Source organism: Podarcis vaucheri (assembly GCF_965113315.1).
Source record: "Podarcis vaucheri genome assembly, chromosome: 15".
NCBI classification, from domain to species: Eukaryota; Metazoa; Chordata; class Lepidosauria; order Squamata; family Lacertidae; genus Podarcis; species Podarcis vaucheri.
The window spans coordinates 956,992-983,898 of NC_138753.1; the positions used below are offsets into that span (position 1 = coordinate 956,992).

At 50.4% G+C, this 26,907-nt stretch overlaps 3 protein-coding genes across 5 annotated transcripts; 2 read left to right on the forward strand and 1 right to left on the reverse strand.

The window, feature by feature from the left end:
- Positions 1–1,073: 1,073 nt before the first annotated feature.
- Positions 1,074–6,593, forward strand: SEBOX (SEBOX homeobox). Of its 2 annotated transcripts, XM_082201956.1 has the most exons (3): positions 1,074–1,197; positions 1,325–2,873; positions 4,700–4,967. In XM_082201956.1, the coding sequence occupies exons 1-2, from the start codon at positions 1,098–1,100 to the stop codon at positions 1,897–1,899; spliced, it is 675 nt and encodes a 224-aa protein (XP_082058082.1). In that variant the 5' UTR covers positions 1,074–1,097; the 3' UTR covers positions 1,900–2,873; positions 4,700–4,967. The 2 variants fall into 2 exon arrangements, with proteins under 2 accessions (XP_082058082.1, XP_082058081.1); XM_082201955.1 differs by lacking the exon at positions 4,700–4,967 and adding an exon at positions 6,354–6,593 and having other exon boundaries at positions 1,148–2,943.
- VMA12 (vacuolar ATPase assembly factor VMA12) lies at positions 5,112–12,124 on the reverse strand. 2 transcript variants are annotated; one of them, XM_082201950.1, is made up of 6 exons: positions 11,618–12,049; positions 10,310–10,383; positions 9,991–10,080; positions 9,266–9,308; positions 6,659–6,771; positions 5,112–5,877 (listed from the first exon to the last, which is right to left on the reverse strand). In XM_082201950.1, exons 1-6 carry the CDS (start codon positions 11,919–11,921, stop codon positions 5,782–5,784), a joined length of 720 nt encoding a protein of 239 aa, XP_082058076.1. In that variant the 5' UTR covers positions 11,922–12,049; the 3' UTR covers positions 5,112–5,781. The 2 variants fall into 2 exon arrangements, with proteins under 2 accessions (XP_082058076.1, XP_082058077.1); XM_082201951.1 differs by lacking the exon at positions 5,112–5,877 and adding an exon at positions 8,565–8,718 and having other exon boundaries at positions 11,618–12,124.
- A 189-nt stretch (positions 12,125–12,313) lies between these two features.
- Positions 12,314–26,441, forward strand: POLDIP2 (DNA polymerase delta interacting protein 2). The gene is made up of 11 exons (XM_082201905.1): positions 12,314–12,537; positions 16,834–16,915; positions 17,499–17,596; positions 18,850–18,946; positions 19,804–19,879; positions 21,236–21,343; positions 22,591–22,727; positions 23,427–23,453; positions 23,629–23,754; positions 24,644–24,723; positions 25,926–26,441. Exons 1-11 carry the CDS (start codon positions 12,329–12,331, stop codon positions 26,038–26,040), a joined length of 1,155 nt encoding a protein of 384 aa, XP_082058031.1. The 5' UTR covers positions 12,314–12,328; the 3' UTR covers positions 26,041–26,441.
- Positions 26,442–26,907: the final 466 nt, after the last annotated feature.

Here is a 26,907-nt window from a genome sequence, read left to right on the forward strand (position 1 = left end):
ACCATCAAAAAAAGACCAGAGATTTTTTTATTAGGAATATTGCCAATAGAATTTTTTTAAAAATATAAGACCGTTGTTCATGTATGCAATCATGGCAGCAAGAATACTCGTGGCGAGAAACTGGAAAAGCGAAACACCACCAACGATAACAGAATGGCAAACACTAATGATAGAATATTTCCAACTAGCAAAACTGACGGGTAAAGTCAGGGGAGCTTTAAATCAGAAAACATATGGAGAATGGAAAATACTTAAGGAATATATAAGATTATATTGTACTAGTGATACCATTTTAGCAGAACTTGAATGATACTTGTGAACAAAAATAAATGAAACAAATGCCTTAGTGGAATATATGAAAAAGGATATAACGCAAAGCTGTGCAACAAAACCATGATAATAGAAATAGTATAATGAGAACGATTGGAAGTTTTTAGCAGAATTTTTTATTTGATGAACATGATTTTGTATAAATTTTGGAGGGTTTTTTCTTTTTCCTTTGTCTTTTCTTTCTTTTCCGTCTTTTTAACTTTTTTCTTACTTCTATGTCGTGATGTTTTTTCTTCTGTATTGAATTTTTCTATACTTGCCTTGGTTGTAAATGATCATTTACGTCTGTACTGTATTTAAAACCAATAAAGATTTACCATGAAAAACCCCAAAAAAACAGCCTCTGACCAGAGAAGCTATCCTTTCATCTGTCTCCATAAACGTGAGCTTCATGGCAGACTGCGGATTTGAACCTGGTTTCCCAGGTCCTGGTTCTAACCACTACACCACACTGCCTCTCTAAAGACAGGCCTCCCGAGAAGTTGGACTCCAGGAAAGCGCCCCTCTTCGGCTGGACTCCAGGCTGGTCCCTAGAGGCGCTGCCCGAGGCGGGCACTTCAGTACTAAGGACAGCTCCCGCGCCCGACGGCGCGCCCTCCTCTTCCCCCTCCCGTCTCCAGGTGCCCGAACTGCGTTAGGTGGCGGGGGGGGGGGCTGGTCCCAGATGTGAGCCCGCCCGAGGGGGTGTGTGTGTGGAATGACGCTGGTCGGTCTCCGAGGGGATAAAAGCTAGACGACCAGCCTGAGCAGCCGCAGGAGCCGCCACGATGGGCAGCAGGGAGCGGGCGCGCGTCCTGCGGGTGCCGCCGCCCTTTCTCTTCCCCGACGGGGCGGCCGGAGAGCGCGGGGAGCAACCTGGTGGAGGAGGTGGGTTGCGGGAAGCTAGGTGCTGGGGGGATGGGGGTGGGACCTGGAGAGGGGGAGGCTAGGAAGAAGCCGCCTCCTCCCTCCCGAGCACTGCACGCCCCGTCTGCCTTCTTTCGCACCCCCGCAGGTCCCCGGACGGAGGGAGGCGGCGGCGGCCCCAGGAAGAGGAAGCGGACCACCTTCAGTCGGGGCCAGCTGAGCGAGCTGGAGCGTGTCTTCGCCGCCCTGCCCTACCCGGACATCGGGACGCGCGAGCGCCTGGCCGAGCTCACGCAGCTGCCCGAGGCCAAGATCCAGGTGAGCCCCGACGGCTCCTCCGCCTGGGGAGGGCCCCTGCCTCTCAATGCCCCTTCTCTCATCGGCTCCCTCTCCCCCCAGGTCTGGTTCCAGAACCGCCGCGCCCGCAGGATCAAGAGCAGCGCCGCGCCCCGACGGGCTCAGGCTGGCAGCAAGCCCGACGGGCAGCCAGGATTGAGCGCCACGCCGCCGCCCGGCAGCGCCTCTGTCTTCCTAGGCTGGGAGGAGGCGGCGGCGGCGCCCCCTCGGTGGCCAGGGAGCTCCGTCCGAGAAGAGGAAGAGGCCGTGGCGTGGACCGCCCTGTCGGGCCGCTGGGACGCCTTTCCTCCGCCTCGCACCTCCCTGGGGACCATCTCGGACCTCATCTACAGCGCCGCCCTGGTGGCCAACTTCGGGGACCTCTAGACGCCCGCGTGGGCGCACCGTCGGGGAAGATCTGGCTGGGTGAGAGATGTTTGGAGGCCTGGCTGGTTGGGAGCTGGAAGCGGCAAAAGGGGAAGGCTGGAGCAGCGTCTCTCCTCCTCTGTTAGCCATCGTTCCTTTGTGTAACAGGCCCCTTCCTAGGAAGGGGAGAGGGCTGTCTCTGTTGGGAGTCCAATTGTATCTGGGCGCCCCCCTCCCCGTTTAAAAATGCACCTGGCCGGATTAATCTGCTGGCTTTTCTCCTCTTCCCCTCAAATCTCTCTTGTAACTCCAATAAAAGAGATGTTTTGTGATGTCCTCACAGCTTAGCCTGATCACTTTCATTTCTGATTTCGGTGGGGGGGGGTGCTCTCTACCCCGCAGGCCTATCCAATATCCTTAAATGCAGAAGCGGGGGGAGCTCAGACCCCACAATCGCTTGATAATGCCACCTAATCTGCCCAGGGGAAAAAAAAATACCTTAATCTCCAGGGGGATCCGTGGATGATTGAACGACATCACCTAATCCCAGTGATGGCCCAGGGAAAAGGTCTAGGTTCCCATAGCGCCCCCCCCGCCCCCTTCTGGGCCCAGCCAGCTGGAATGGCACATAGCGACAATATTAATATTGGAGTGTGTGTTTCTGGCGAGGGCTTAGCAGACATCAGAACATTAATCAACGCTTCTGAGGGGCCTCTGACCAGCACCCGCTGCTTAAAGCCTCCAGGAGCATAAAGGACACAATGGTTTTGAGCAACTGTTATCCAAGGTGGGCGTTGTCAAAGAACTGTAGAGTTGGGGGGCACCCAAGGGTCATCTAGTCCAACCCTCTGCAGTGCAGAAATCCCAACTAACACATCTATGACAGGCGGCCTCCTGACCTCTGCTTAAAAACCTCCACAGAAAGAGAGTCCACAACCGCCTGTTGAACAGCTCTGTCAGAAAGTTTTTTTGTATTCTTAGCTGGACTCTTTCTTGTAACTTGAAGCCATGGGTTTGAGTCCTACCCTCCAGAGAAGGAGAAAACAAGCTTGCTCCATCCTCCATGTGACAGCTCTTGAGATATTTGGCTCTCCCATCTCCTCTGAGTCTCGTCTTCTCCAGGCTAAATATCGCCAACTCCTTCAACCGCTCCTCATCAGGATTGGTTTCCAGACATGGATCATCTTGGTCACCCTCCTCTGCACACCTTCCAGCTTGTCAAACATCCTGCTTAAATTGTGGTGCCCAGAACTCTTCTATTCTTTCCCATAGCAGCGGTTATTGAAAGTGAGCCTGTTACCTGTTTGGAGGCCCTTTGGCTGCAGAGTCTGGCTTGAGAACTTGGCTGGAGAGTAGACTTCAGCTGTTGCAATCACATACAGTGATGCTTGTAGAGAAAGGAAGTGATCATAGGGTTGTAGATATCTCTAAAATATATATTCAATATATATTCTCAGGGATGATTCACACCCTGGCTGGCACTTTCTTGATCTCCTGCTCTCGGGCAGAAGATATAGAAGCCTGATTAGTCGCACCAACAGGGTAAAGAACAACTTCTATCCGGGGGCTGTTAGGCTGCTGAATGAAAAGATAACAACAGGGCAACTGACTTTCGGGTTTGGTGGGTGTGCGTCAGAAAACGAGGGGAATTAAGACTAAGAGGGCTGAGTGGGAGGGGGGCTTGTGTAATTGTACAAGTGACAATAAAGTATTTCAAATTTCACCTGGCTGTACCTGGCAATGCTGTCTGGGATTGAACTTGGAAACTTCTGCACACAGAGCAGGCAAGCAGCCGGTGGCAAGAGGGCGTGTTAATCACCTCCTCATCCCTTACAACCCCCTCGCCCAACTGCAGCACCCCTGGGGAAATCTCAGCATGCTTACTTGAAATCTAACCCTGTCATGATCAAACAGATTTATTTCAGAGATGATATGGGAGCACTGAGATCCAAGCACTCACCATCTAAGGCTTTTCTTCGTGCGCCTCCTCTGCAGGAGGTCCAGAGGGTGGCAACACAAGAGCAGGCCTTTTCTGCAGTGACTCCCCACTTGTGGAATTCTCTCCCCAGGAAGGCTTGCCTGGCACCTTCATTGTACACCTTCAGGTGCCAGGTGAAGACGTTCCACTTTTCTCAGGCCTCTGGCTAATAAAACAATCTGTGGGAACTTTACTGTTTTAGTTTGTTACTATGCTATGCATTTCTGTGTTTTTATATTGCAAACCGCCTTGTGATCCTCGGATGAAGGGCAGTACAGTGGTACCTCGGGTTACAGACGCTTCAGGTTACAGACGCTTCAGGTTACAGACTCTGCTAACCCAGAAATATTACCTCGGGTTAAGAACTTTGCTTCAGGATGAGAACAGAAATCGTGCTCCGGCAGCAGCAGGAGGCCCCATTAGCTAAAGTGGTGCTTCAGGTTAAGAACAGTTTCAGGTTAAGAAGAGACCTCCAGAACGAATTAAGTTCTTAACCCGAGGTACCACTGTATAGAAATTTAACAAAACAAACAAACAAGAAGTGTCTGTTGGTTCTGACCAAAGGGGTCCCATCTAGTCCAGCATCCTGTTTTCACAGTGGCCAATTATGGGATGCCCTCAAGCAAGATGGTGTTCGGAAGCATTACTGCCTCTGAAGAGCACAGCCATCATGAGAGCCTCCTCTGAATTTGCCTAATCCCCATTGAAAGCCATCCAAGTTGATGGGCATCTTTGCCTCCTGCAGGAGCAAGTTCCATCCTTTCAACTATGCGCTGCGTGACTTTCTTTTGTCTGCTCTGAATCTTCCAACGAAGGTGAAGCATACAATTATTTTGCTTCTAGGGATCTAAAACAGGACGAAGCTCATACCTCAAGCCTCAAAACACAGTTTGTTATCCCATATATATATTGGTCACCATTACACAGCAAATAGAAGACAAGGAGTACCTCCATCTAAAATCCCTTCATCAATGAGAATACAGTGGTACCTCGGATTACAGATGCTTCAGGTTACAGCTAACCCAGAAATAGTACCTCGGGTTAAAAACTTTGCTTCAGGATGAGAACAGAAATCGTGCTCCAGCAGCAGGAGGCCCCATTAGCTAAAGTGGTGCTTCAGGTTAAGAACAGTTTCAGGTTAAGAACGGACCTCCGGAATGAATTAAGTACTTAACCTGAGGTACCACTGTATGTAGCCTTCCTCTCCCTCAGAACCTCCCCACACCTGCTACTAGAGAACTGCCTGAGTTGCAGCTTCAACAGATTCCGATCCGTTTATTGCACACAACAAAGGTTGATTTCTATACATTAAGACGACACCTGGGGGATGGCGGTTTGCGGAGGGGGGGGGAAGCACCTCCAAACTGTAAGGGGTAGGACCCAGCCGTTCACGGTTGCTTGCCGGGCTTGGTGTAACAGCAAAATGGTGTGTCCCTTTGTGTTTGCCAAAGGGCAACAAAAGTAATCGCTATGGGCACCCTCTCTAGCACTGCCAGCTCAGGTGGCCAACGCTTTGGAAACAGCAACCTTCCAGCTTGCGGGTGTGACAGAAACACGAGGAAAAATCTCCTCTTGCTGGTGTGAAGTTGCTATCCCCTAGTCCTGGACCCTTTGCAGCTTCAGTGCCTGCAGGAAAAAAACCCCACACTCCTGAAAACACACCAGATTACTTGTGCCAGAGAAAAGGGAGGCCTGTGGGGGAAAGGAAAAGCACAGAGGCCTCCGGGGAAGGAAAAGGAGCCGACTTGTCTGACGCTGCAAGAGGAAGGAGTTGCATTGAGAATGTCCTGTTCCTCCTTGGTAGTTTGTACTGGGATTTGCAGGTGGCCTCTGGGGGCCGAGCCCACCTCCCCGGCCACGAGTGGGGAGCAGCAAGGATGGAGAGAGCAGGCCGAGAGAAAGGCCAGCCAGGAAGGGCTCCTTGGCTACGGCTCCCCCAGTTCTCCTTCCAGGTTCCGAACCATCACGTAGAGCTCGGCCAAGCCCACGATGGAGGCCACAACCACGGCAGACAGGACACGCTGGAAGGAAGGGGGGAGAGGAAGTCAGCTCAGCCTCAGAGCCAGGTGAGTTGCAGTTAAGAGACATCCTGCCTTGCTTCCGCTCTGGACATTTTTGGGGGTCGGGGCTAATCTGTACCCTTTGGGGGGGGGGTTGCGTCTAGCATTAGAGTCAGAACCTTTTTTGGGGGGGATTCAAAACTAAAGGCTTCCCCTCTCCCCCTTTTACATAAAAATGCACTAGTGGAGGAATTGCAGGATCATAGAGTTGTGGAGTTAGAAGGGACCCCCAAAGGTCATCCAGTCCAGCCCCCTGCAATGCAGGAATCTCAGCTAAAGCATCCAAGACAGATGACCATCAAATCTCTGCCTAAAAACCTGCAAGGAAAGAGAGTCCGTCACCTCTCAACAGCTCTTACTGTACTTCCTGATGTTTAGCAGCCATCTTCTTTCTTGTAACCTGAAGCCATGGGTTCGAGTTCTACCCTCCAGAGCAGGAGAAAGCCCTTGAGATATCTGAATATGACTCTCCTATCTCCTCTCAGTCTCCTCTTCTCCAGGCTAAACATCTCCAGCTCCTTCAACTGTTCCTCATCAGGCTTTGACTCCAGACCCTTAACCATCCTGGCTGCCCTACTCTGCGCATGTTCCAGCTTGTCAATGTCCTTGGAAGGTTAAACTCTATGTTGTTCAAGAGAGCTGCCCTTCACCCCCCACCCACGGAATATCCAGAGCTTTCCTTAGGTCTCTCCCTGCCCCCTGTATGGTTCCGCCCCCCCCCCCTGGCCCAGCTGCCACTCACCGGTGCCATTTCCACAAAGATGTACTGGGAGCCCAGGTAGGTGCAGGCAAACGTGGCTCCCACAGTGACCAGGAAGTTGACGATGGTGACGACCAAGGCTTTGGTGGACCTCACTGGGAAAAGCAGAGGCAGAGTGTGTGACCCAGGCCCAGCAAGGTCCATTCCCTATGACTGAAACCCTAAGAAGGAAAGGCAATCCCCTGTCCCTCTTAAATGAGCTTCGCCCACCCCCACCCCACCTCATTACCCCACTGCAGTGCTCCTCTTCGCCTCACAGGAAGCTGCTATATACTGGGTTAGAACATTGAAAACTTGGGAACTCCCTGGCTGCTGATATCAAGCATTTGCCTTCCCCGGACTCTCTTCAGCGCCTGCTAAAAACAAGCCTACGCTAGTTTTTAGTCAATTGTTATTTTAACTTTTTGAAAGTTTTAACTTGCAAATTTGGGGTTTCTTTTACAATCAAGCAGTGTGTAAACGTTATGAAATAAGCAAATAGGGCCATCCAGTTCAGGACTGCCTGCCCTGACCGGCAGAAGTTGCTCTCCAGGGTCTCAGGCAGGGGCTCTTGCCCAGCCCAGCCTGGGGCCACAGGCATGGAAAGTGGGGTCTCTGCCAGGAACATGCAGCCCTTTTCCTAACAGCCCTCATGGTTCTGACCAAAGGAACTGGCTTTCAACAGGAACAGAGGCAGCTGCCATAATACAAGTTGGAACATGGTTCCCTAGAGCTTTGTATTGTCTACACCTGTTGGTCTTTAACCAATCCAGACCCGAGACCCACCTCTGACCCCCAAACAGGAACGCTGGACCCATTCTGACTTTCAGTTTTAACTTAACAGTACTGGAGTCTCACCACATATTACACATATTGAGGTACTGGCATGCTTTTGTTTTTCCAATATTATATGTAGTAGTTTGAACCAAGTTAACCAATCTTTCATTTAATACAGTGGTACCTCGGGTTACATACGCTTCAGGTTACATACGCTTCAGGTTACATACGCTTCAGGTTACAGATTCCACTAACCCAGAAATAGTACCTCGGGTTAAGAACTTTGCTTCAGGATGAGAACAGAAATTGTGCTCTGTGCGGCGGCAGCAGGAGGCCCCATTAGCTAAAGTGGTGCTTCAGGTTAAGAACAGTTTCAGGTTAAGAACGGACCTCTGGAACGAATTAAGTACTTAACCCAAGGTACCACTGTAGTTGGCCAAAACTTCTAAACCCTTTTCTCTATGCCCGTGGTTGATACTGAGCAAGAGGACAAGAGGTCACCACCACCATTATGTCTGCCTTTCCTTAACAACGGCAAAAAGCTTCTCTCTCACTTTCCATAACCTTCACCGCCTCCTTTCTCTCTCATGGAGTTGCAGAGTTGGAAGGGACCTCTGGGGTCATCTAGTCCAACCCCTAAAGCAGCACACAGCTAAACTATGGAACTCCCTGTCACAAGGCATTGAAAAGATGGCATTGAAAGGAACTGAGCAAAATCCTAGAGGGCTATTAGCCAGGATGGCTATGATCTGCCTTCACTGTCACAAGCAGCAATGCTTTTGAATACCAGTTGCTGGAAACCACAGGAGAGGAGAGTTGCTCTTGTGCCTGAATCCTGCTCACTGGTTTCCTACAGGCACCTGGCTGGCGACTGTGAGAACAGGATCCCGGACTAGATAAGCAATGGCCTGACCCAGCAGGCTCTTCTTAGGTTCTCTTTATCTCCTCAAACATTTCTACCCTCTCTCTCAGCATCTTCTGCTTTCCCTTCAGCTGCTGCTGCTACTATCACCTCTCAGTCTCCCTCTCCCTTTCCTTTGTTGCTCTGCTCTTTCTTCCATCTTGTGCCGCCTTCCCTGCCTCTTCAGCTCCCTTCTCTCTGTGACTCCTGCCCCCCACAACGTCAACTTGCCTGAAATTAAAATGAGCAGGATTTCTGGAAAAAGTTCATCCCCCTCAGAATCTAACATAGGGGGCCGCTGCACTTGGTTCCCCCTTTTTTGGATGAAGCAGCTTGAAGAAATTCCTCAGATTCTCCCACATTGAAGTAACATATTTTCGTGGTTCTAAAATGAAAAGGGTTGTTTTCCCTTTTAGTTTGCAAAGACTTGTACTTTATTTTATTTTTTAAGCGACTGAATAAAAGCAAAATTCATTCCAGAGTCTAATCAGACATTAAGAAAGTTGATGTGAGTTTTAATCTGTTCCTATTGTTAATTTAACTTTCAAAAAGTGCTTATTGCTATTTTCTCTTTGTGTTTTCTCCTTTTTTTGTAAACTGCTTTAAAGTTTTGTTTTTTTCACAATCAAATGGTGTATAAATTTTATGGAATAAATTTCAAATCAAGACTGAAATACTAAAGTTGCTGTCTCTACTTACTTGAGATACGTCCCATTCCAATGAATGGGCCTTACTTCTGAAAAGACATGCATAGGAGCCACTATCAATTTAACTAAGGTTAAATTGGGAGTCTCCTCTCCCCTTCCTGCAGTTCCCACCCCACCCTTTCTGCCACCTTTAACGGATGCCTTACTTTCCCTCTCTCGCAACCACCCGTCCATCTGTCCTCTCCTTGTTTCAACATGCCACCTGCTCTTAACACAGAAACCCACCTTGCCTTCCAAGGTCAGCCAAAGTGCCATATCGGTTCAGTTCCTAAAAGAAAGAGGGAGAAGAGTTTGTTAGCTTCTTACAGGGCTTTCCTCTGTTCTGCTTGGCAACGAAGCAGCTTCAGGACCAAGGCAAATAAAGGCCTTCCCTTCTTCCCAGGTGTGGTGTGAAAATGTCACCTAGGCCGTCAGATATAAAATGTGGAGCTCTATGACCCAAATCCCACAGCAGAAACTACAGTAACTGCGCTAGTCACATCACATATACTTAATGCTAACCAGAGATTAGCTGCCTATATAGCAACTCTATGAATAGGAAACTAGGAGGCTGCCTTATACTGACCCAGATCTGTGGTCCATCTAGTTCAATACTGCATACGCTGGCAGAGGCTCTCTAGGGTTTCAGGCAGGGAGTCCTCCCAGCCCTACCTAGAGCCATTGGGGGTTGTACCTGGGACCTTCTGCATGCAAAGCAGGGGCTCTACCACTGAGCTCCGGTCCCCTCCCCAAAGGAAAGGGCCTCACCCTGAAGCTTAATCTTTATTATGTTTATTTGCATTCTTAACACAAATTCTTAGTTCCAGAACCCCTGTGCCCTTCACTGAGGGTCTGTATCCACATCCACCAACCCTTCCTCAAAGCAGAGCCGTATCACGTAGATGGCTTAAGTAAGATCAGGCTGATCTTTGCTAAGGGTGGGACGGTTCAGGTTTATATTTTCCCCTCACCTGGCAGTTGATGTTCCTTGTTATCTTGTTGTATTCCTCGTTGGCTAGCTTGGCCTTGATCTTCTCTAACCGGGCTACTAATTCTGGATTCTGAAACAGAAGACAAACTTGCAATGGAACAGCAATTTCACTGTTTTATGCCAAATATTTGTTGGGAGAGTGGAGAGATTTAGGCTTCCTAAGATACATGCAACTAGAGATTTCTGTGTGTTTGGAGATGCAAAGTTATCTCCTTATCAAAGCCTTTTATACATCAGAAGCCACAGAGATTCCAACCACCTAGTTATTTTTATTAAAAAGATAATTGCTTCATACAAACCCTGGGAGGCTTTTTCTCTTCAGGAAGGAAGATCTCACTGCCTTCCAGCAGTTCATGAAGATATACCTGAGAACCTAGGAGTAAAAAAGAGGTGTGTCACCAATAAGAATTCTGGGCCAAAGGAATTTGAAAGATATAATGTTATGCATATAGGAAATGGCCTTATCCTAGGTCGGATTCATTGCCCACTTAGGCCAGTACTGTCTGCTTTGACTGGTAGCTGCGCTCCAGGGTCTCAGGTGTGGAGAATATTTTCACCTTGATTCTTTTAACTGGAGAATTTAGGATTGAAGTCCTGCCCTTCCACATGTGCACAGGAGGGAAACTATTTCATCCTCATGACAAACCTGTAAGGTCAGATAGGCTGAGAGATAGTGACTGGCTCCAAGGTCACCAAGCAAGCCCTTCATAACTGGTTGGAAATTTGAACACTTGTATCCTAACAAGCCTGTAAGGTATGATAAAGGTATGGTAAAGGGTCCTGCCTCTCTCACCCCCCCCCCACCCTCCAGTCCAACACTCTACTAGGGCACCACATAGGCTCTGTTTCCCTTTACTATTCACCCCCATTTCAATGTATTTTGTTCCCCAATAAGTGTGTATACCATGGTGCACCCTATGCTATGTATGGTGTAGTAGTGTTTTGAGTGTAGAGTCAGTGTGGTGTAGTGGTTAAGAGTCTTGGGCAGAGAAACCAAGCAGATCAAGGTTCGAATGCCGACTCAGCCATGAAGTTCACTGGGTGGCCCTGAGTCAGTCACACACACTCTCTCTCTCTGTCTGTCTGTCTAAGAAACCTCACAGGAGTGTTCTGAAGATAAAATAACCAGGGTGGGGTGGGGAGAAGAACCATGTACATTATCTTGAGCTCCTTTATGGAAACACGTGACATGAATACAATTACAGTGGTACCTTGGGTTAAGTACTTAATTCGTTCCGGAGGTCCGTTCTTAACCTGAAACTGTTCTTAACCTGAAGCTAACCACTTTAGCTAATGGGGCCTCCCGCTGCTGCCGGAGCACGATTTCTGTTCTCATCCTGAAGCAAAGTTCTTAACCTGAAGCACTATTTCTGGGTTAGCGGAGTATGTAACCTGAAGCGTATGTAACCCGAGGTACCACTGTATATCTATATGCAGGTGCCCCTTCTAAGCGTTGGTTAGGTTACTCGAGAGGAAGCACACAGGGCGTGGAGGAAAGAAGGCAGCCTCTTTCGGACAGGGATTAGAGGGGGCGAACTGCCCCTCCGTCTCGAAGGTCAAAGATCACGACCCCAGCCTCAAGTCTCCGGGGGGGGGGCTCTCCTCACCCGCCTCCCGCAGCGCTCGGTGGAGCTTTCGGACGAAATGGAAGGACAAGCGGGGCTCCTCTTCGGCCAGGGCAGCCTCCAGCTCGGCCCGCAGCTCCTCCGGCAGCCGCTGCGCCTCGGAGCCCCGCAGGAGCCCCCGCAGCGCAGGTCCCACCTTCAGGGAGGACGCCATCTTGGAAGTGCCGCTGGTCATATGACCGCTCGGGGCCTGAAGTGGGCGGGGAAGAATCTGACTGGGGTTACTGCGGCAACCCGAAGAGGGAGGTGAACAAAGAGGGAACAAAAGGGTCGCCCTGAGAAGCATATTCCGGGTTCACTCCGCGGCCAAAAGGCGGGCAAGAAGCGCTCCGAATAAATAAGCGGCCTGCGTCATCCAAAGCTTCTTGCAAACTCTGGTCTATTTCCCGAAAACACGAATGTTTATAATCAATTAAACCCGCGTGGAGGGGGAGAGTGAGGAACAACCCCGGATACTGCCTATTCGGGCTCCTTCTACACGTTCTTATCTCTGTTGGGAAGAAAGCGGCGCCGAGCGAGTGACCCGGAAGCCTTCCCCTCGCCTTCCCCTCTCTATGGCCTACGCGCGGGCCAGAGCGACCCGTCCTCTCCGCCCCTCAGACGAAGAAGCGGGGCCTGAGGCTGCGGCGGCGGCGCGTGCGCGCGGTGCATTGTGGGCGCCCGCTGAGGCCTGTCTTGCGCCAGGGCCGCGGGATGGCAGCAGCGGCCTGCGCGGCGGCGGCGGCACGGAGCCGGTGCTGGGCGGCGGTGGCGCTGAGCCGGGCCAGGGCCTCCTCCTCCCCGTCCTCGTGCGGCTCAGGGCTGCCCTGCGGAGCGGCGGCGGCGGCGCTGCGAGGGGCGGCGCGCGGGACCGGCCTATGGGCGTGGCCTGGCCTGGTCCCCCGGAGGGCCCTTTCCTCACGGTGAGCGGAGAGGGAGGGGGAGCCACGGCGGGGGGGGGAGCTTGTGTAGGGCGGGGGCCGCAGCTGGGAAGAGGGGCTTGAGCAGGCAGCCCCAAGCTCGGCCCTCCAGCTGTTTTGGGACTACAACTCCCATCATCACTAGCTAACAGGACTAGTCAGGGATGTTGGGAGTTGTAGTCCGAAAGCATCTGGAGGGCCGAGTTTGGGGATGCCTGGGCTTGAGGGTACAGGTGGGGGGGTCTTACCTTTTCAGGACGACCTCCTCCCCCACATTCCAACGATTTCTGGCTGTATCTATTAGTGGAGGTGAGGGAATCCATTGAGGCGGAGGACATTCCACCAGGGCTCCGATCGGGATCCCCCCCCCCTAATTCTTGCATGAACAGTTGCCAACTGGGTAAACCCCGTTAAGCTTCTCATAGGTATGTTGCAGCTCTTGCATTTGATGGTGGGACATTCCCCCCCCCCTTTCCTCATTCATGTCCTGCTGGCAGGCTTCCCACTGGGGCCCTTCCGTTGTGTGGAAGCAGGAGGCTGGACTAGGTGAGTCCCCTTTGGCCTGATCCAACAGCCAGGGCTTGCTTCTGTTTGTCACTTCCTAAATAGCTGTTGAGTGTGTTTGCGCCCGTTGCTCCCTCCAATAGCAAACTTAGGTGGTGAGTGCCAACAGAAAGGAGGCCCATGCAGAGTTGTATGCTCAGGTGTTTTGCAGAGATTAATCTGTCCCTGGAGGTTCACAGTTCATAAATATACTTGTAGGTTCTGCTTTGTGGGGTGTGTGGAGTGTTAGAAACAGAGATATGAAAGCTAGGAGCTAAATGGCACCTTAAACGTAGGTTATGGGCGCAACAACAGAATGTTTAGGCGCACTTTTTAATAACAAGAATGCAAAGCTGAAAATGAATGAACTGCAGCTAAAATCTTTTGCTCATTTTTCAAATGGTCTAGTGACTCTAGTCCTTCCCCTGCCCACCCCCATAATATTCTTAAGAGCGTCTCTTCTCCAGTCTTCAGAGAGTGACTGGAAATGGGGAGGAAGAAAAACAGCAGTGGCATTTTTAGTCTGAAATCTTAGGCACAGTATTGCGCCCAGAGCTCAGAAACTGCTCGTGCTAATGAAATTCCCTGCCGCAAAATGTGCCTAGAACAATGGGAGTTTCAAACGCTGGGTGTGTGCAATATTACGGCGAGAGAAAGAGAGAGCCTGAAGGCCTGCCAACCACACCAAGGGGCAGAATAGTGGCTAATGGGGGTGGAGCCCAATACATAAAGGTGCCTTGATAATAATAATAATAATAATAATAATAATAATAATAATAATAATGTATTATTTGTACCCCGCCCATCTGGCTGGGTTTCCCCAGCCACTCTGGGCGGCTTCCATAGAAACCAAAAATACAGTAAAATATCACAGATTAAAAACTTCCCTGAACAGGGCTGCCTTAAGATGTCTTCTAAATGTCAGGTAGTTATTTATCGCTTTGACATCTGATGGGAGGGCGTTCCACAGGGCGGGCACCACTACCGAGAAGGCCCTCTGCCTGGTTCCCTGTAGCTTTGCTTCTCGCAATGAGGGAACCACCAGAAGGTCCTCGGCGCTGGACCTCAGCGTCCGGGCAGAACGATGGGGGTGGAGACGCTCCTTCAGGTATACTGGGCCGAGGCCGTTTAGGGCTTTAAAGGTCAACACCAGCACTTTGAATTGTGTTCGGAAATGTACTGGGAGCCAATGTAGGTCTTTCAAGACCGGTGTTATGTGGTCTCGGCAGCCGCCCCCAGTCACCAGTCTAGCTGCCACATTCTGGATTAGTTGTAGTTTCCGAGTCACCTTCAAAGGTAGCCCCACGTAGAGCGCATTGCAGTAGTCCAAGCGGGAGATAACTAGAGCATGCACTACTCTGGCGAGACAGTCCGTGGGCAGGTAGGGTCTCAGCCTGCGTACCAGGTGGAGTTCGTAGACAGCTGCCCTGGATACAGAATTGACCTGCGCCTCCATGGACAGCTGTGAGTCCAAAATGACTCCCAGGCTGCGCACCTGGTCCTTCAGGGGCACAGTTACCCTATTCAGGACCAGGGAGTCCTCCACACCAGCCCGCCCCCTGTCCCCCAAAAACAATACTTCTGTCTTGTCAGGATTCAACTTCAATCCATTAGCCGCCATCCATCCTCCAACCGCCTCCAGGCACTCACACAGGACCTTCACCGCCTTCACTGGTTCCGATTTAAAGGAGAGGTAGAGCTGGGTGTCATCTGCATATTGATGGACACCCAATCCAAACCCCCGATGATCTCTCCCAGCGGCTTCATATAGATGTTAAAAAGCATGGGGGAGAGGACGGAACCCTGAGGCACCCCACAAGTGAGGGCCCAGGGGTCTGAACACTCATCCCCCCCCACTTTCTGAACACGGCCCAGGAGGAAGGAGCGAAACCACTGTATAACAGTGCCCCCAGCTCCCAGCCCCTCTAGACAGTCCAGAAGGATATTATGGTCGATTGTATCAAAGGCCGCTGAGAGATCCAGCAGAACTAGGAAACAGCTCTCACCTTTGTCCCTAGCCCGCCGGAGATCATCAACCAGCGCGACCAAGGCAGTTTCAGTCCCATGGTGAGGCCTGAATCCCGATTGGAAGGGATCCAAATGGTCCGCATCCTCCAGGCGTGCCTGGAGTTGTTCAGCAACCACGCGCTCAATCACCTTGCCCAAGAATGGAAGATTTGAGACTGGGCGATAGTTGGCCATACTGGCCGGGTCCAAAGATGGTTTTTTAAGAAGTGGTTTAATGACCGCCTCTTTCAGCGGATCTGAAAATGTTCCCTCACAGAGGGAAGCATTCACCACCCCGCAGAGGCCATCGCCCAGCCCTTCCTGGCTTGCTTTTATTAGCCAGGATGGGCAAGGATCAAGGAGAAAGGTGGTTGGTTTCACGTGTCCAAGCAGCCTGTCCACATCCTCGGGGGTAACGGATTGAAATTGATTCCATGCAACTTGACCAGACAGAGCTCTAGCACTCTCCCGCCCCGGCCCTGCTCCCACGGTGGTGTCTAGCTCCTTCCGAATATGAGTGATTTTATCTGCAAAAAAACTTTGCAAAATCGTTGCAGGAGATCTTGGGGTCTTTACAAGGCCCCGGTGGTAAAGGTGATTCCGTTAAATTGCGAACCACCTGAAAGAGTCTCCTGCTACTATTTTCTGCAGATGCAATAGAGGCGGTGAAGAAAGTCTTCTTCGCCGTCGCTATCGCCACTTGGTAGGCTCGACGTTGAGCTCTAACCTGTGTCCGGTCAGATTCGGAGTGAGTTTTCTGCCACCGACGCTCTAGCCGTCTCAGCGATTGTTTCATCGCCCTCAGCTCCGAAGAAAACCATGGGGCTGTCCGGGCTCCATGCAGTCGGAGAGGGCGCTTCGGAGCCAGACAGTCGATAGCCCTGGTTAACTCCGCATTCCAACGGGCCACCAGGGAATCAGCTGAAAGGCCATCAACATGGGCTAAAGCATCCCCTACCACTCTCTGGAAACCATTTGGATTCATTAAGTGAGAGAGAAGTTCTCCCATTCTTATTAGAATGACGTGAGTTATCATTGGCCATTGATGCCGCTACCTTGTTGCTATTGTTTAAGCTGGCCTTCACCAACCAAGGGCCCTCCAGATGTTTTGAACCACAACTCTCATCCAGCATGGCTGTAGGATGCTGGGGGTTGATGGGACTTGTAGTCCGAAACGTTTGGCAGGCACCAGGTTGGAGAAGTCTGGTTTAAAGCATTTGGCGTCGGGAACCCTTACTGGTCTCCCGCAAATCACTTTGAGGCCTGCTTGCTCCTGCCTGACTTTGCCAGTGCAAAATGAGATTTCACTTTGTACCTAATTCAGCTCTCAAAACAGGACCGAAAGGCACAGTCCCCTGTGTTCTTATCCCCAGAGCTATGCTGCTTCGGGATGTGCAAGGCTCTTTTTAACCATCATGACCAACATCCATCAATAGACTTCCCTCCCTCCCGAGTTTATCTGTTCCTTTCAAAAGTCATCTGAGCTCTTGGACATCATGACTGCAGTTACCTCTGGAGTTAAACTTTAAACAAGCAGCTTTACTTTATTCATTGTTCCTTTCTTGTTGTATTTGTTGTGAGTGGGGCAGATCAGCATCTCTGGGCTCCCCGCTGAATAGGAGTCTGAAAGCTGAGCTGTGGTTGGGAGGGGGGTGGGGGGCAACGTCCAAAGCCAGTTCAGATTTGCAACTCAGTGACCAACACTCTGGGTGAGCTTGACGTCCTGCCTTCTCTCTGCCCTCACCCTAGGAATCGCCCTGAGGGCAAAGTGCTGGAGACGGTGGGTGTATTTGAAGTGCCAAAGCAGCATGGGAAATATGACACGGGTCAGGTAAGTGGGAAATATGACACAGGTCAGTTTTTTGTGTGTCAGGGTGGAATCAGAGGCATTGGAAGCCTGGATTGGGTCAGCTTGGGATCCTCTCTTTTTGGTGCCCCCATCTCTGTTGCAGTTGGTGCTACTATAAAGGGACACCTCCGGACCATATTTTGCAAGCCCAGCCTTATAAAGGGATCCTTGTCTGGTTGCCCACAGGAACACGCAGATTTTTTTGCTTCAAGGCAACCAGGCAGAGAAGCTTTTCTCAAGGGAAAGGAATGTTGGCTCTTGTAAGCCATCGCTGTGACACAGTATGGATGTGTGAAGACTGTCAGGACCTGTAGCATTTTTTTGGTCCTGCCCACAGCTGCATTTTTGGCTTTGTCGTTTGTTTTGACGACCCCCCCCCCTTAGACTCTGGATTAGGTAGCAATAGATGCCCTAAAGCTGCCCACCTCCCTCCCTTCTGAAGCTGGTTCCTTGGAGCTGCCGTTTCTCACCGCGATGGTTGGAGCAAGCTCTGCTTTCTCTTCTGCCTTGGCCTGCCTCGCTTGACGCTTTCTCTCGTCCTGCCCCCTGTGCTCTTTTCTTTCAGCTATTTCTCCACAGTGTATTTGGATACCGGGGGATAGTCCTGTTTCCTTGGCAAGCCAGGCTGTACGACAGAGACGTGGCTTCCCCGGTGCCTGAAAAGTAAGGAAGGATTGGTGTTTCACTCACTGGCAGCCAGAAATGGGGAGGGAGAGGAGCATGTTAAGAAGCTCAGTGCGCTTTAAGAAGCTGTTGTGGTTGGTATTTAGAGTGGGCAGTGGGCAGAGCTTGCCCTGCTTTACTTAATAATTTTGTTGAATGTAATTTATATACAGCTTACTCCAAGTGGTTTACAGTAAACAATTTTTTTAAGTCATTGAAAAATACAGTTGTACCTTGGTTCTCGAACAGAATCTGTTCCGGAAGTCCGTTTGACTTTCGAAAACCAAGGCACGCCTTCTGATTGGCTGCAGGAGCTTCCTGCACTCAGTCGGGAGCCCCATTGGACATTTGGGCTCCAAAGAACATTTGCAAACCAGAACGATCACTTCCAGGTTTGCGGAGTTCGGGAGCCAAAACGTTCAAGAACTAAGTTCTTAACTGTATTTGCTTCCATATTAAAGGACACTGGGTTTTTTTGCATTTATTTATTTACATCAAAATAGCTTCTAACCAGTTTAAAAGTATAAAAAACAATGATGACATATTTACACACAGTTAACATAAGCAGTAAAATAATTTCATTAGCACAGTAAAAACATACCTAAGTAAAATAAAGGAAATTCATTACGAAAGCTTCAGACACCAAGGTAGTGGAATACAGTGGTACCTCGGGTTAAGTACTTAATTCGTTCCGGAGGTCCGTTCTTAACCTGAAACTGTTCTTAACCTGAAGCACCACTTTAGCTAATGGGGCCTCCTGCTGCCGCTGCGCCACCAGAGCACGATTTCTGTTCTCATCCTGAAGCAAAGTTCTTAACCTGAGGTACTATTTCTGGGTTAGCGGAGTCTGTAACCTGAAGCGTCTGTAACCCGAGGTACCTCTGTATATATGTGACTTTTGAGATTTTCCGGTTTGTAACATTTCCTCTCCTTTCTCATACAAGAGGCTTTTTTCTTCCCCAATGAGGCTGAGCTGCCGCCCTGTGTCAGAGACGGCCCATCCACACTTGCTCTGTGAAATGTGAAATCTGTTGTGGATTTAGCATATAACCAGGCCTTTGCCTGATCGAGCCTTCTGTAGCCTTTTAAATGTGTTTCGGGGGTGTGTGTTAATGGTTTGGTTTTTGCTCTGTTATGTATTTTGTATTTTTATGTTGTGAACCACCCTGTGATCTTCGGATGAAGGACAGTACACAAATTTTAATAACAATAGCAGAAGAGGTTCTAAAAACATGCTGTGTGTCTTGATTCAGGGGTGAGAATGCAGCTGGGCACGGATCCAAGGAAGTGAAAGGCAAGACGCACACATACTACCAGGTTCTCATAGATGCTCGGGACTGCCCACATATAGTAAGTGCTTCAGCATTCCTCCCCTTGCCCCCCCCCTCCATGCACGACTAGGATGCCATACAGAGCAGGGAGGGAGCCGGTCGGAGGATCCATCAGAGGGGGTTAACACATGGCCTTTGTTATTAATTGTTGTGTTGGTTAAATTTGTATCCTACCCTTTCTCCAAAGAGTTAAGCTGTGGAACTCCCTCCCACAGGAGGCAGCGACGGCCCCCAGCCTAAATGACTTTAAAAGAGGGTGAGGCCAATTCATGGAGGAGAGGGCTATTGTTGGCTACTAGCCAGGAAGACTATGCTCTGATTCCCCGGTCAGAGGCAGCAATGTTTCTGAATGCCAGCTGCTGGAAACCACGGGAGGGAAGAGTGCTGCTCTTGTGGTCAAATCCTGCTTGCGGGTTTCCCATAATTGTCATCTGGTTGGCCACGGTGAGAGCAGGATGCTGGACTAGATGGTTCATTGGCCTGATCCAGAAGGGCTCTTCTTATGGTCAGGACCACCCCTTTCCATATGAACCGACTCAGACCATGTAATCTTCATCCAGTGTCCTCCTCTGTACTTCCTCTCCACAACAGTTCTGGATGGTGGCAATATGAGAGCTGGCCTTTGCTGTGGTGGCTCTCCATTTGTAGGCGAGGCTTGTCAGGCGCCATCATTACATGTATTTAGATGGCAGGCAAAAGCATTCCTCTTCTTCCACGCCTTTAGCTAATTAAATCCATGGCCTTTTAAACTGGGTGGGTGTTATTGTTTGATTTGTTATTGTGGTATGTATTTTTGTGTTTTTAATCTGTGAACCATTCTGTGATTCACAAAATAATAGCAGCTCTCAAGTGCTGTCTTTGCCATTTCTTCCTCAGTCTCAGAGATCGCAGACGGAAGCAGTGACTTTCTTAGCGAACCATGATGACAGCAGAGCCCTCTATGCAATCCCAGGTGAGCAAGCTGTCCCTGTGGCTGCCTGGGGAGGGTCCAGGAGGCTGCCCAACATTTCCCCAGGCTCTGTGTGTAAATCCCTGAAGTGTTCATGCAGGGGAGTGGGAAGCTGGTTTTATTATTCATTAAATTTATTCCCTGCACTTCCAGGGTGGGGCAAAGAGCAAAGCGGTAAAACATGCTCTGTTAGGGTTTTATTCAACCATCTTCCACTCAGAGTAGACTCATTTAGATTAATGGATCTACCGTATTTTCCGGCGTATAAGACGACAGGGCGTATAAGATGACCCCCCCAACTTTTCCAGTTAAAATATAGAGTTTGGGATATACTTGCCGTATAAGACTACCCCTCTTCCAACGCACACCAAATAAAAATTTTAAAAACCAGTCTCCAGTCCGGTTCAGAAATCTGCTCCACTTCTCAGTGGCCGGGGGCCTCTGGGGCCAATTTTCAAGCGTATCTCTGCTTCATCTAGAGAGCTTGGTGTCCTCTGATTTAATTTGCTGTCATTTTATCCTTTGGTGGGGAGTTGCTGCAGGAGCTTCTGCTGTAGCCGGCGTATAAGATGACCCCCGACTTTTGAGAAGATTTTCCTGGGTTAAAAAGTAGTCTTATACGCCAGAAAATACAGTATGTGAATTGTGGCCATTCATTTCAATGGGTCTACTTTGTGAACTGTTGCGGGGGGTTTTCTTTTACAATCAAGTGGTGGTCTTCTTTTTTAAAAAAACAACAACACATATCTACTAGGAGATATAAAGGTATAGGTTAGCCTTTTTCCTTTTGTGGTCTAGTTTTTTAAATCTCATTCCATGTTTACCTGACTTGTGTGCTTATGGTCAGTTCTATATAATACAAACATATGAAAATCTCATTCAGTTCGGCAAATAGGCCCCCATCTGATCAGGCACCTAGACCAGCGGTCAGCCTGTCGCTTGGTGGCAGATCATCTGCTTTGCATGTAGAAGGTCCTGGGTTCAGTCCCCAGGCAGGGCTGGGAAGGGCTCCTGCCTGAAACCCTTGAGTGTTGCTGCCCGTCAGTGTGGACGGGACTCAGCTAGGTTGACCAGTGGTCTGACTCAGGATAAGGCAGTTTCCTATGTAACGTTTGAAACCTGGTCTATATTTGGAACCATGAGGACTAGAATCTTTAGAGCCACTACTTCAAAAGGCAGCTTCCTATGTTCCTCCAAGTAGGATAATTTGTTGTCTTTTGTGGGCGTGTCAGCTGGGGCTTCTGGACAGGACTGTGTTCTGATTCTGAAGCTGAGGATAATAACTGATGCACTTGGCTGCTGTTACCTGGCCTCTGCAAATACCTAGATGTGTGTTTTTTCTCTGGGATCCCCTTCTAGGACTTGACTATGTAAGCCACGAAGACATCCTTCCATATACCTCCACCGACCAGGTGCCCATCCAGCACGAGTTGTTTGAACGGTTCCTCCTGTACGATCAGACGAAAGGTGAGTTCTTACTTGGGGGGAAAGGCTGCAAAGGCCGATATGTTCTCCCCCCTCTAAGAGAGGCAGACATGGGCTGAAGCCCAGCTCAGTGCTTTCAGTGGTGCGCCAGCTCAGCCAGAAGCTGCAATAAATGTGGCCTTTTTTCTGATTTCCCCCTTCTTATGCAAGGTGAATGCTACATTTTAAAAACCTTTTGTGGCAGATTTTTGTTCAACAGACACACCATTGTGACGTTTGAGACAGCTGTACTTGGTCGGAGTAACAGTGGCCGCTGGGGGACCCCCAGATGAGGAGTCCCTGGGCCTATAAACCATGCAGGCTTAAAAAAAAGGCATTCCCTCGTCTTAGCTTAGCCCATAGGAATGAAGTCATGGTGTGAGAGAGGAAAAGCCTTCCTGCATGAGCCGAGCTGGGTGCCTGGCTCATCGAGAGGAACAGGGTGCCTCCCCTCCTTATCGGGTGAGCTCAAGGAGGAGTTCTTCCTGCGCAAACATTCTTGATACTTTCTTAATATAACCTGAGTAAACAGATTACTCACACACTCTTTTCCTCCACATCTGTTCACGTACAATTTATATAGCAATAATAATAATTTATTATTTATACCCCGCTCATCTGGCTGGGCTTCCCCAGCCACTCTGGGCGGCTTCCAACAAAATATTAAAATACTGTAATGCACCAAACATTAAAAGCTTTCCTAAACAGGGCTGCCTTCAGGTGTCTTCTAGAAGTCTGGTAGTTGTTGTTCTCTTTGACATCTGATGGGAGGGCATTCCACAGGGTGGGTGCCACCACCGAAAAGGCCCTCTGCCTGGTTCCCTGTAACTTGGCTTCTCGCAGTGAGGGAACCACCAGAAGGCCCTCAGAGCTGGACCTCAGTGTCTGGGTAGAACGATGGGGGTGGAGACGCTCCTTCAGATATACTGGACCAAGGCCATTTAGGGCTTTCAAGGTCAGCACCAACACTTTGAATTGTGCTCGGAAACGTACTGGGAGCCAGTGCAGGTCTTTCAAGACCAGTGTTATGTGGTCTCGGCAGCCGCTCCCAGACACCAGTCTAGCTGCCGCATTCTGGATTAGTTGTAGTTTCCGGCATACTGTAAAGCGCATATAGCAAAGTGCATACTGTAATTCCCACTTCAACTTGCTTCCCCAAAAGTCTTGTCCACGTTACTTTCTGTGGGTAAACACCTTCTGTGCTTACTTTCCCTTGGAAATACCTTTTTCTCTCTCTCCCTCCCCTCCAGTTCCACCCTTTGTGGCAAGGGACACACTGTGTGCGTGGCAGGAGAAGAACCACCCGTGGCTGGAGCTGTCTGACGTGCACCGGGAAACCACAGAGAACATTCGGGTCACAGTGATCCCCTTCTACATGGGCATGCGGGTAGGTGCCTGGCCCCGTGCCCCTTGGAGGCCTCGCTGTGGGTACACCTGTCAGCAGCAGCCATTGTTTCTGACACATGTCGTGGTGCCGCCAAAGCCTCAGGGGCCTTGAAACGGGAGCAGCTGGTTGGGTGGCCCTTCCAGGGGAACGTGTCGCAGACCCTGCAGGTTTCATACACCATCCTCAGGCCTGTATCTTGCGTCGCAAAGCAAATGGGTCCATATCTTTAGGAAATCATCCTGTGTGACTGGTTCTCTCCCACACTGTCCCAGGGTTGCAAGGAGAAAGGGCTGTTGTGCTAGGTCAGGCAAAAGGGTCAGTTGGGCTTCAGTGCACTGGCCATTCTCTATGGCTTGTCTAAACAGGAATGCTTTTAGCAGGCACCAAAAGGGGTCTTCTCAATATCAGTTGTCAGGTCTTTAGACAGAGATTCCCAGTAGTTGCCATGAATAAACAGAAACCTGGTGTGAGTGAGACTCCTCCAGACTTCTTGAAAAGCCTCTAAGGCAGTCTTCTTTCTCTTTGGCGATCACTTGTAGCCGAGTAAGATTGCAATGCCCATCGTAGGCCACCCCTTCCTTGTCTCTCCCAAGGATGTGGGGCTTGGAAATCCCGTGGGGAGCGGCCGGTAGCCATGGGTTTCTGACATGGAGTGCACTGTTTATGACAAAGGCCGCCTTCTCTTCTTCTCTCCTGCAGGAAGCCCAGAATTCCCACGTCTACTGGGTGAGTGCTCTTTCTCCTGGGCTTGCATGCTAAGGGTGGAGTGGCGGAGAGGGCTCTGGCCTTGCAAGGGTCTCTAGGCCTCTGTGGGCAGCCCCCCCCCCTTTTCCGGCTGGGAAGCCCTTTGCTGTTGGCTCTCCTGCTCTGACTGTGACTCCTCACTCCTTCTCGCGTCAAGTGGCGCTACTGCATCCGCCTGGAGAACCTCAACAACGAAGTCGTGCAGCTCCGGGAACGGCACTGGAGGATATTCAGCTTGTCGGGCACGTTGGAGACAGTCCGCGGCCGAGGGGTCGTGGGGAGAGTAAGTGCCCCCCCCGGAGGGGGTTTAAAACTGGCCTTTTATCTCTTGCTGGCTCTGCAGGAGGGGAGGGGGCTCTCGTGCCCGGGTTTTGCTACAGGTCTACTCACTGGGCCACTGGTGGGCTACTGTGACAGCAGGACGGGCCACTGGTCGGATGCAGCCACAGGCTCCTACCATGATTGTTAATATTCATTTCGTTTCTGTATCTATATTTTTAGGAACACAAAATCTCAAAGTGGTTTAGCAACCCAACATTAAAACATTACTGAAGAAAGTCAAATATAAAGTCTACATTCAAAGCCACCTAATACAGGAAGCTGAGATATTATCTTTAAAGATTTCAAAATGAAACATTGCAAAAGAGGTCAGCTGCAGAATGCACATTTAATGCAGCAAAGTTAACAAAAAAAAATCTTTAACATATCAAAGGAAAACATTACTGAAGGAAGTCAGCTATAAAATGCACATTGAAAACAGCATAATTGGCAAGAGAATGAAATATTGTCTTAAGCATAGAATGTGTCTGCTGCTGTTGCTGCCAGTCCTGCCAGTGGTGGTTCACAGCGGGCAGCGGCTGTGGAAGCTCAGGCTGGAAGACCTGGGTCTGCACTGAAAGACAGCCAAGGTGGTCTCTGGCCTCAGCTTTTGTAGCTGGAGTCAGCCAGGTCCCCTCCCACCCAGGCCAGGTGGAAAAGGGCCTGCAAGGTCTTCCAGGTCTCGCAGCCGGTCTTAAGTTCTTCTTCCTGGAAGAAGTCTCAAACAGAACAAAGCAGTTTAGCATGAACAACTCCCATCAGCCCCCAGATGGTTGGTGAAGGTTGTTCTTATTGCAGAGCAGGAGGTGAGGCGGGAGGCGGCTCTCCAGTGATGCTTCGTTTTCTCTCCCTAGGAGCCAGTCCTGTCCAAAGAACAGCCAGCCTTCCAGTACAGCAGCCATGTCTCCCTGCAAGCATCCAGCGGCCACATGTGGTAAGGAACTGGAGGCTTCCAGAGCCACAGCAGGAAAGACCAGAGAGGAGGGTGGGAAGCCAGCTTCCCTGAGGGCAGCCTCCCCAAGGTGGCAGCGGCCAGATGGCTGAACGGGCAGGTTGGCCAGGTGGGGTGAGAAACATGCCTTGGGAGTGTATTGAATCAGAGGGCTGGTGTTTATAGGTCCCTCAGGTTGGCCCTGGCCACTTCTGATCATCAAATCTTAGCACAGTATCACCTCTTCCCAGCCAGGATGGCTCTGCCCTGTCTCCACAGTTGGAGGCAGCAATGCTTCTGAATGCCAGTGGCTGGAAACCACAGGAGGGGAGAGATCTGGTAGGATGCTGTGAGAACAGGAACCTGGACTGTTTTGAGCCTCCTTTGGCCTGATCCAGCAGCCGCTACTTACATTCTTACGTTAACTGCCACACAATTGGAAGTTTCCCTTTTCCTGCCTGGTGTGTTTATGAAATGCGTTCATAAACGGAAGAGCTTTGCTGTTAGATGTCTCTGCCAATAATAGGCTTTATCTGATGTTTGTCCTACTCAGAGCAGACTGGCTGAAATTAGGTCTGTTAATTTCACTGACTCCGCTCTAGGAGTAAAATTCAGCTGGATGCATCCCAGTTCCTCCAGCCCACCCTGGTTCTGATGAGCTGCTTTAAAAAGAATGTGCAGCATCAGCTGCCAGACTCGCTGGGAAGCGCAAAGGAAGGAAAGAGGGAAAGTATCGGAGGAGGGAGAGGAGACTAGCTAACAGATGACAAGGAGGAGAGGACTATTGATGGCTGCTACCCACGATGGCTACTCTCTGCTGTCATGGTGGGAGGCAGAAATGCTTTTAATTATCAGTTGCTGGAAGCCCCAGGAGGGGAGAGGGCTTGTGGGTTTCCCTTTGGGGAATCTGGTCGGCCACTGTGAGAACAGGAGGCTGGACTAGATGGCAAACCCTTTGGGCTTGACCCAGCAGAGCTCTCTTTATGGTCTTGTTGAAAGAAGAAGGTGGAGTTAAAATTGCAGTACAGATATATTTTCTCTTGCCTATTGTGGCAGTGCAGTCCTCCTGAGTTAACAGATTTTAAGATATAATAAACGGGAATGGCCCCGAACAGAGCGACTTGGTTGTGTCCACCCCCCCCCCCGCCCGCCCCCTAACCTGCTCTGGGTCACCCCTCACTCTGAGCTCTGCTTTTGCTCCGTAGGGGCACTTTCCGCTTTGAGCGGCCCGACGGCTCCCACTTCGACGTCCGGATCCCACCCTTTTCCCTGGAAAGCAATAAGGACGAGAAGACGCCCCCTTCTGGCCTCCACTGGTAGAGCAGCCCTCAGGACAGCTTGGCTTCCCCCCAACTTACCCAACAAACAAACAGCCCCTTTTCTTCCTCTCTCAGGGGCTGACGCTAGTTCTGGTTTTTCTTTTAAGAAAACACAAAAACTTGGAAACACCCCCCCCCCTCCGTTTCTTTTTCACAATGGCCGGAATCTGGAGAGTTTGCTTGGAATTCAAACCTGGCTGTTTTCATGGCCGCTTGGCGCCATCAGCCCCCTCCCCAGGGACTCAAGAGTACTGGGCCACCTGGGACAAACCTGCTGTTGATGGAGCCCACAGGGAGGGTCTCTGCTGAGTGTCGCATGGAGTCGTCTCCTCCTTCCCCCCCCCCCCGGAATGTGAGGTAGTGTGTGTTTTTCTCTAAATAAAACAGGCCCTCCCCAGCGAACTGCCCAAGTCTTCCTTTTGTATCCTCACCATCCCGCCCGCCATCGTTCTTGCCCTGATTTACATCCACCCCAGGCCTGGCCCTTTCCAGCACTGAGCCTGCTTCCCTTTTGGGCAAAGGCCAGAGCAGGAGGGGAGTGTGGGGAGGCCTCTGTCCTGCAGCCTCTGCCAGGAGCTTATGGCCCTCTGGTTGTCATGAGGCTATGATTCCCCATCCTCCTCTCTCACCAGAACTGATGGAAGTTGAAGTTTGGCAATGCCTAGAGGGTCCCCACAGGCTCCATGTCCTTGTCCTCTGGCCCTCAAGTGATGGTGTCTGTTGCAGATCACATGTTTTGTCCCTCCGCCCCCTCCTCCAGCTGTGTTGCTTCCTCTAGATTCCATTTCCATCTGGCCTCACCTCCTTCTCCAGAGCCATCCCAACCCCAAGGGCTTGGGCCACAGGTCAGTTTGCAGCCTCAGGGATG

Excerpts from the sequence above, each read along its gene's own strand:
- SEBOX (XM_082201956.1), top strand. The coding sequence starts at position 1,098 with ATGGGCAGCAGGGAGCGGGCGCGCGTCCTGCGGGTGCCGCCGCCCTTT. Across the intron at positions 1,198-1,324 it reads GGAGCAACCTGGTGGAGGAG|GTCCCCGGACGGAGGGAGGC; the intron begins GTGGGTTGCGGG and ends GCACCCCCGCAG.
- VMA12 (XM_082201950.1), bottom strand. The coding sequence starts at position 11,921 with ATGCTTCTCAGGGCGACCCTTTTGTTCCCTCTTTGTTCACCTCCCTCT. Across the intron at positions 10,081-10,309 it reads AAGAGAAAAAGCCTCCCAGG|AATCCAGAATTAGTAGCCCG; the intron begins GTTTGTATGAAG and ends CTTCTGTTTCAG. Across the intron at positions 5,878-6,658 it reads TCTTTGTGGAAATGGCACCG|CGTGTCCTGTCTGCCGTGGT; the intron begins GTGAGTGGCAGC and ends CCTTCCTTCCAG.
- POLDIP2 (XM_082201905.1), top strand. The coding sequence starts at position 12,329 with ATGGCAGCAGCGGCCTGCGCGGCGGCGGCGGCACGGAGCCGGTGCTGG. Across the intron at positions 17,597-18,849 it reads GCTTCCCCGGTGCCTGAAAA|GGGTGAGAATGCAGCTGGGC; the intron begins GTAAGGAAGGAT and ends GTCTTGATTCAG. Across the intron at positions 22,728-23,426 it reads CCTTCTACATGGGCATGCGG|GAAGCCCAGAATTCCCACGT; the intron begins GTAGGTGCCTGG and ends TCTCTCCTGCAG.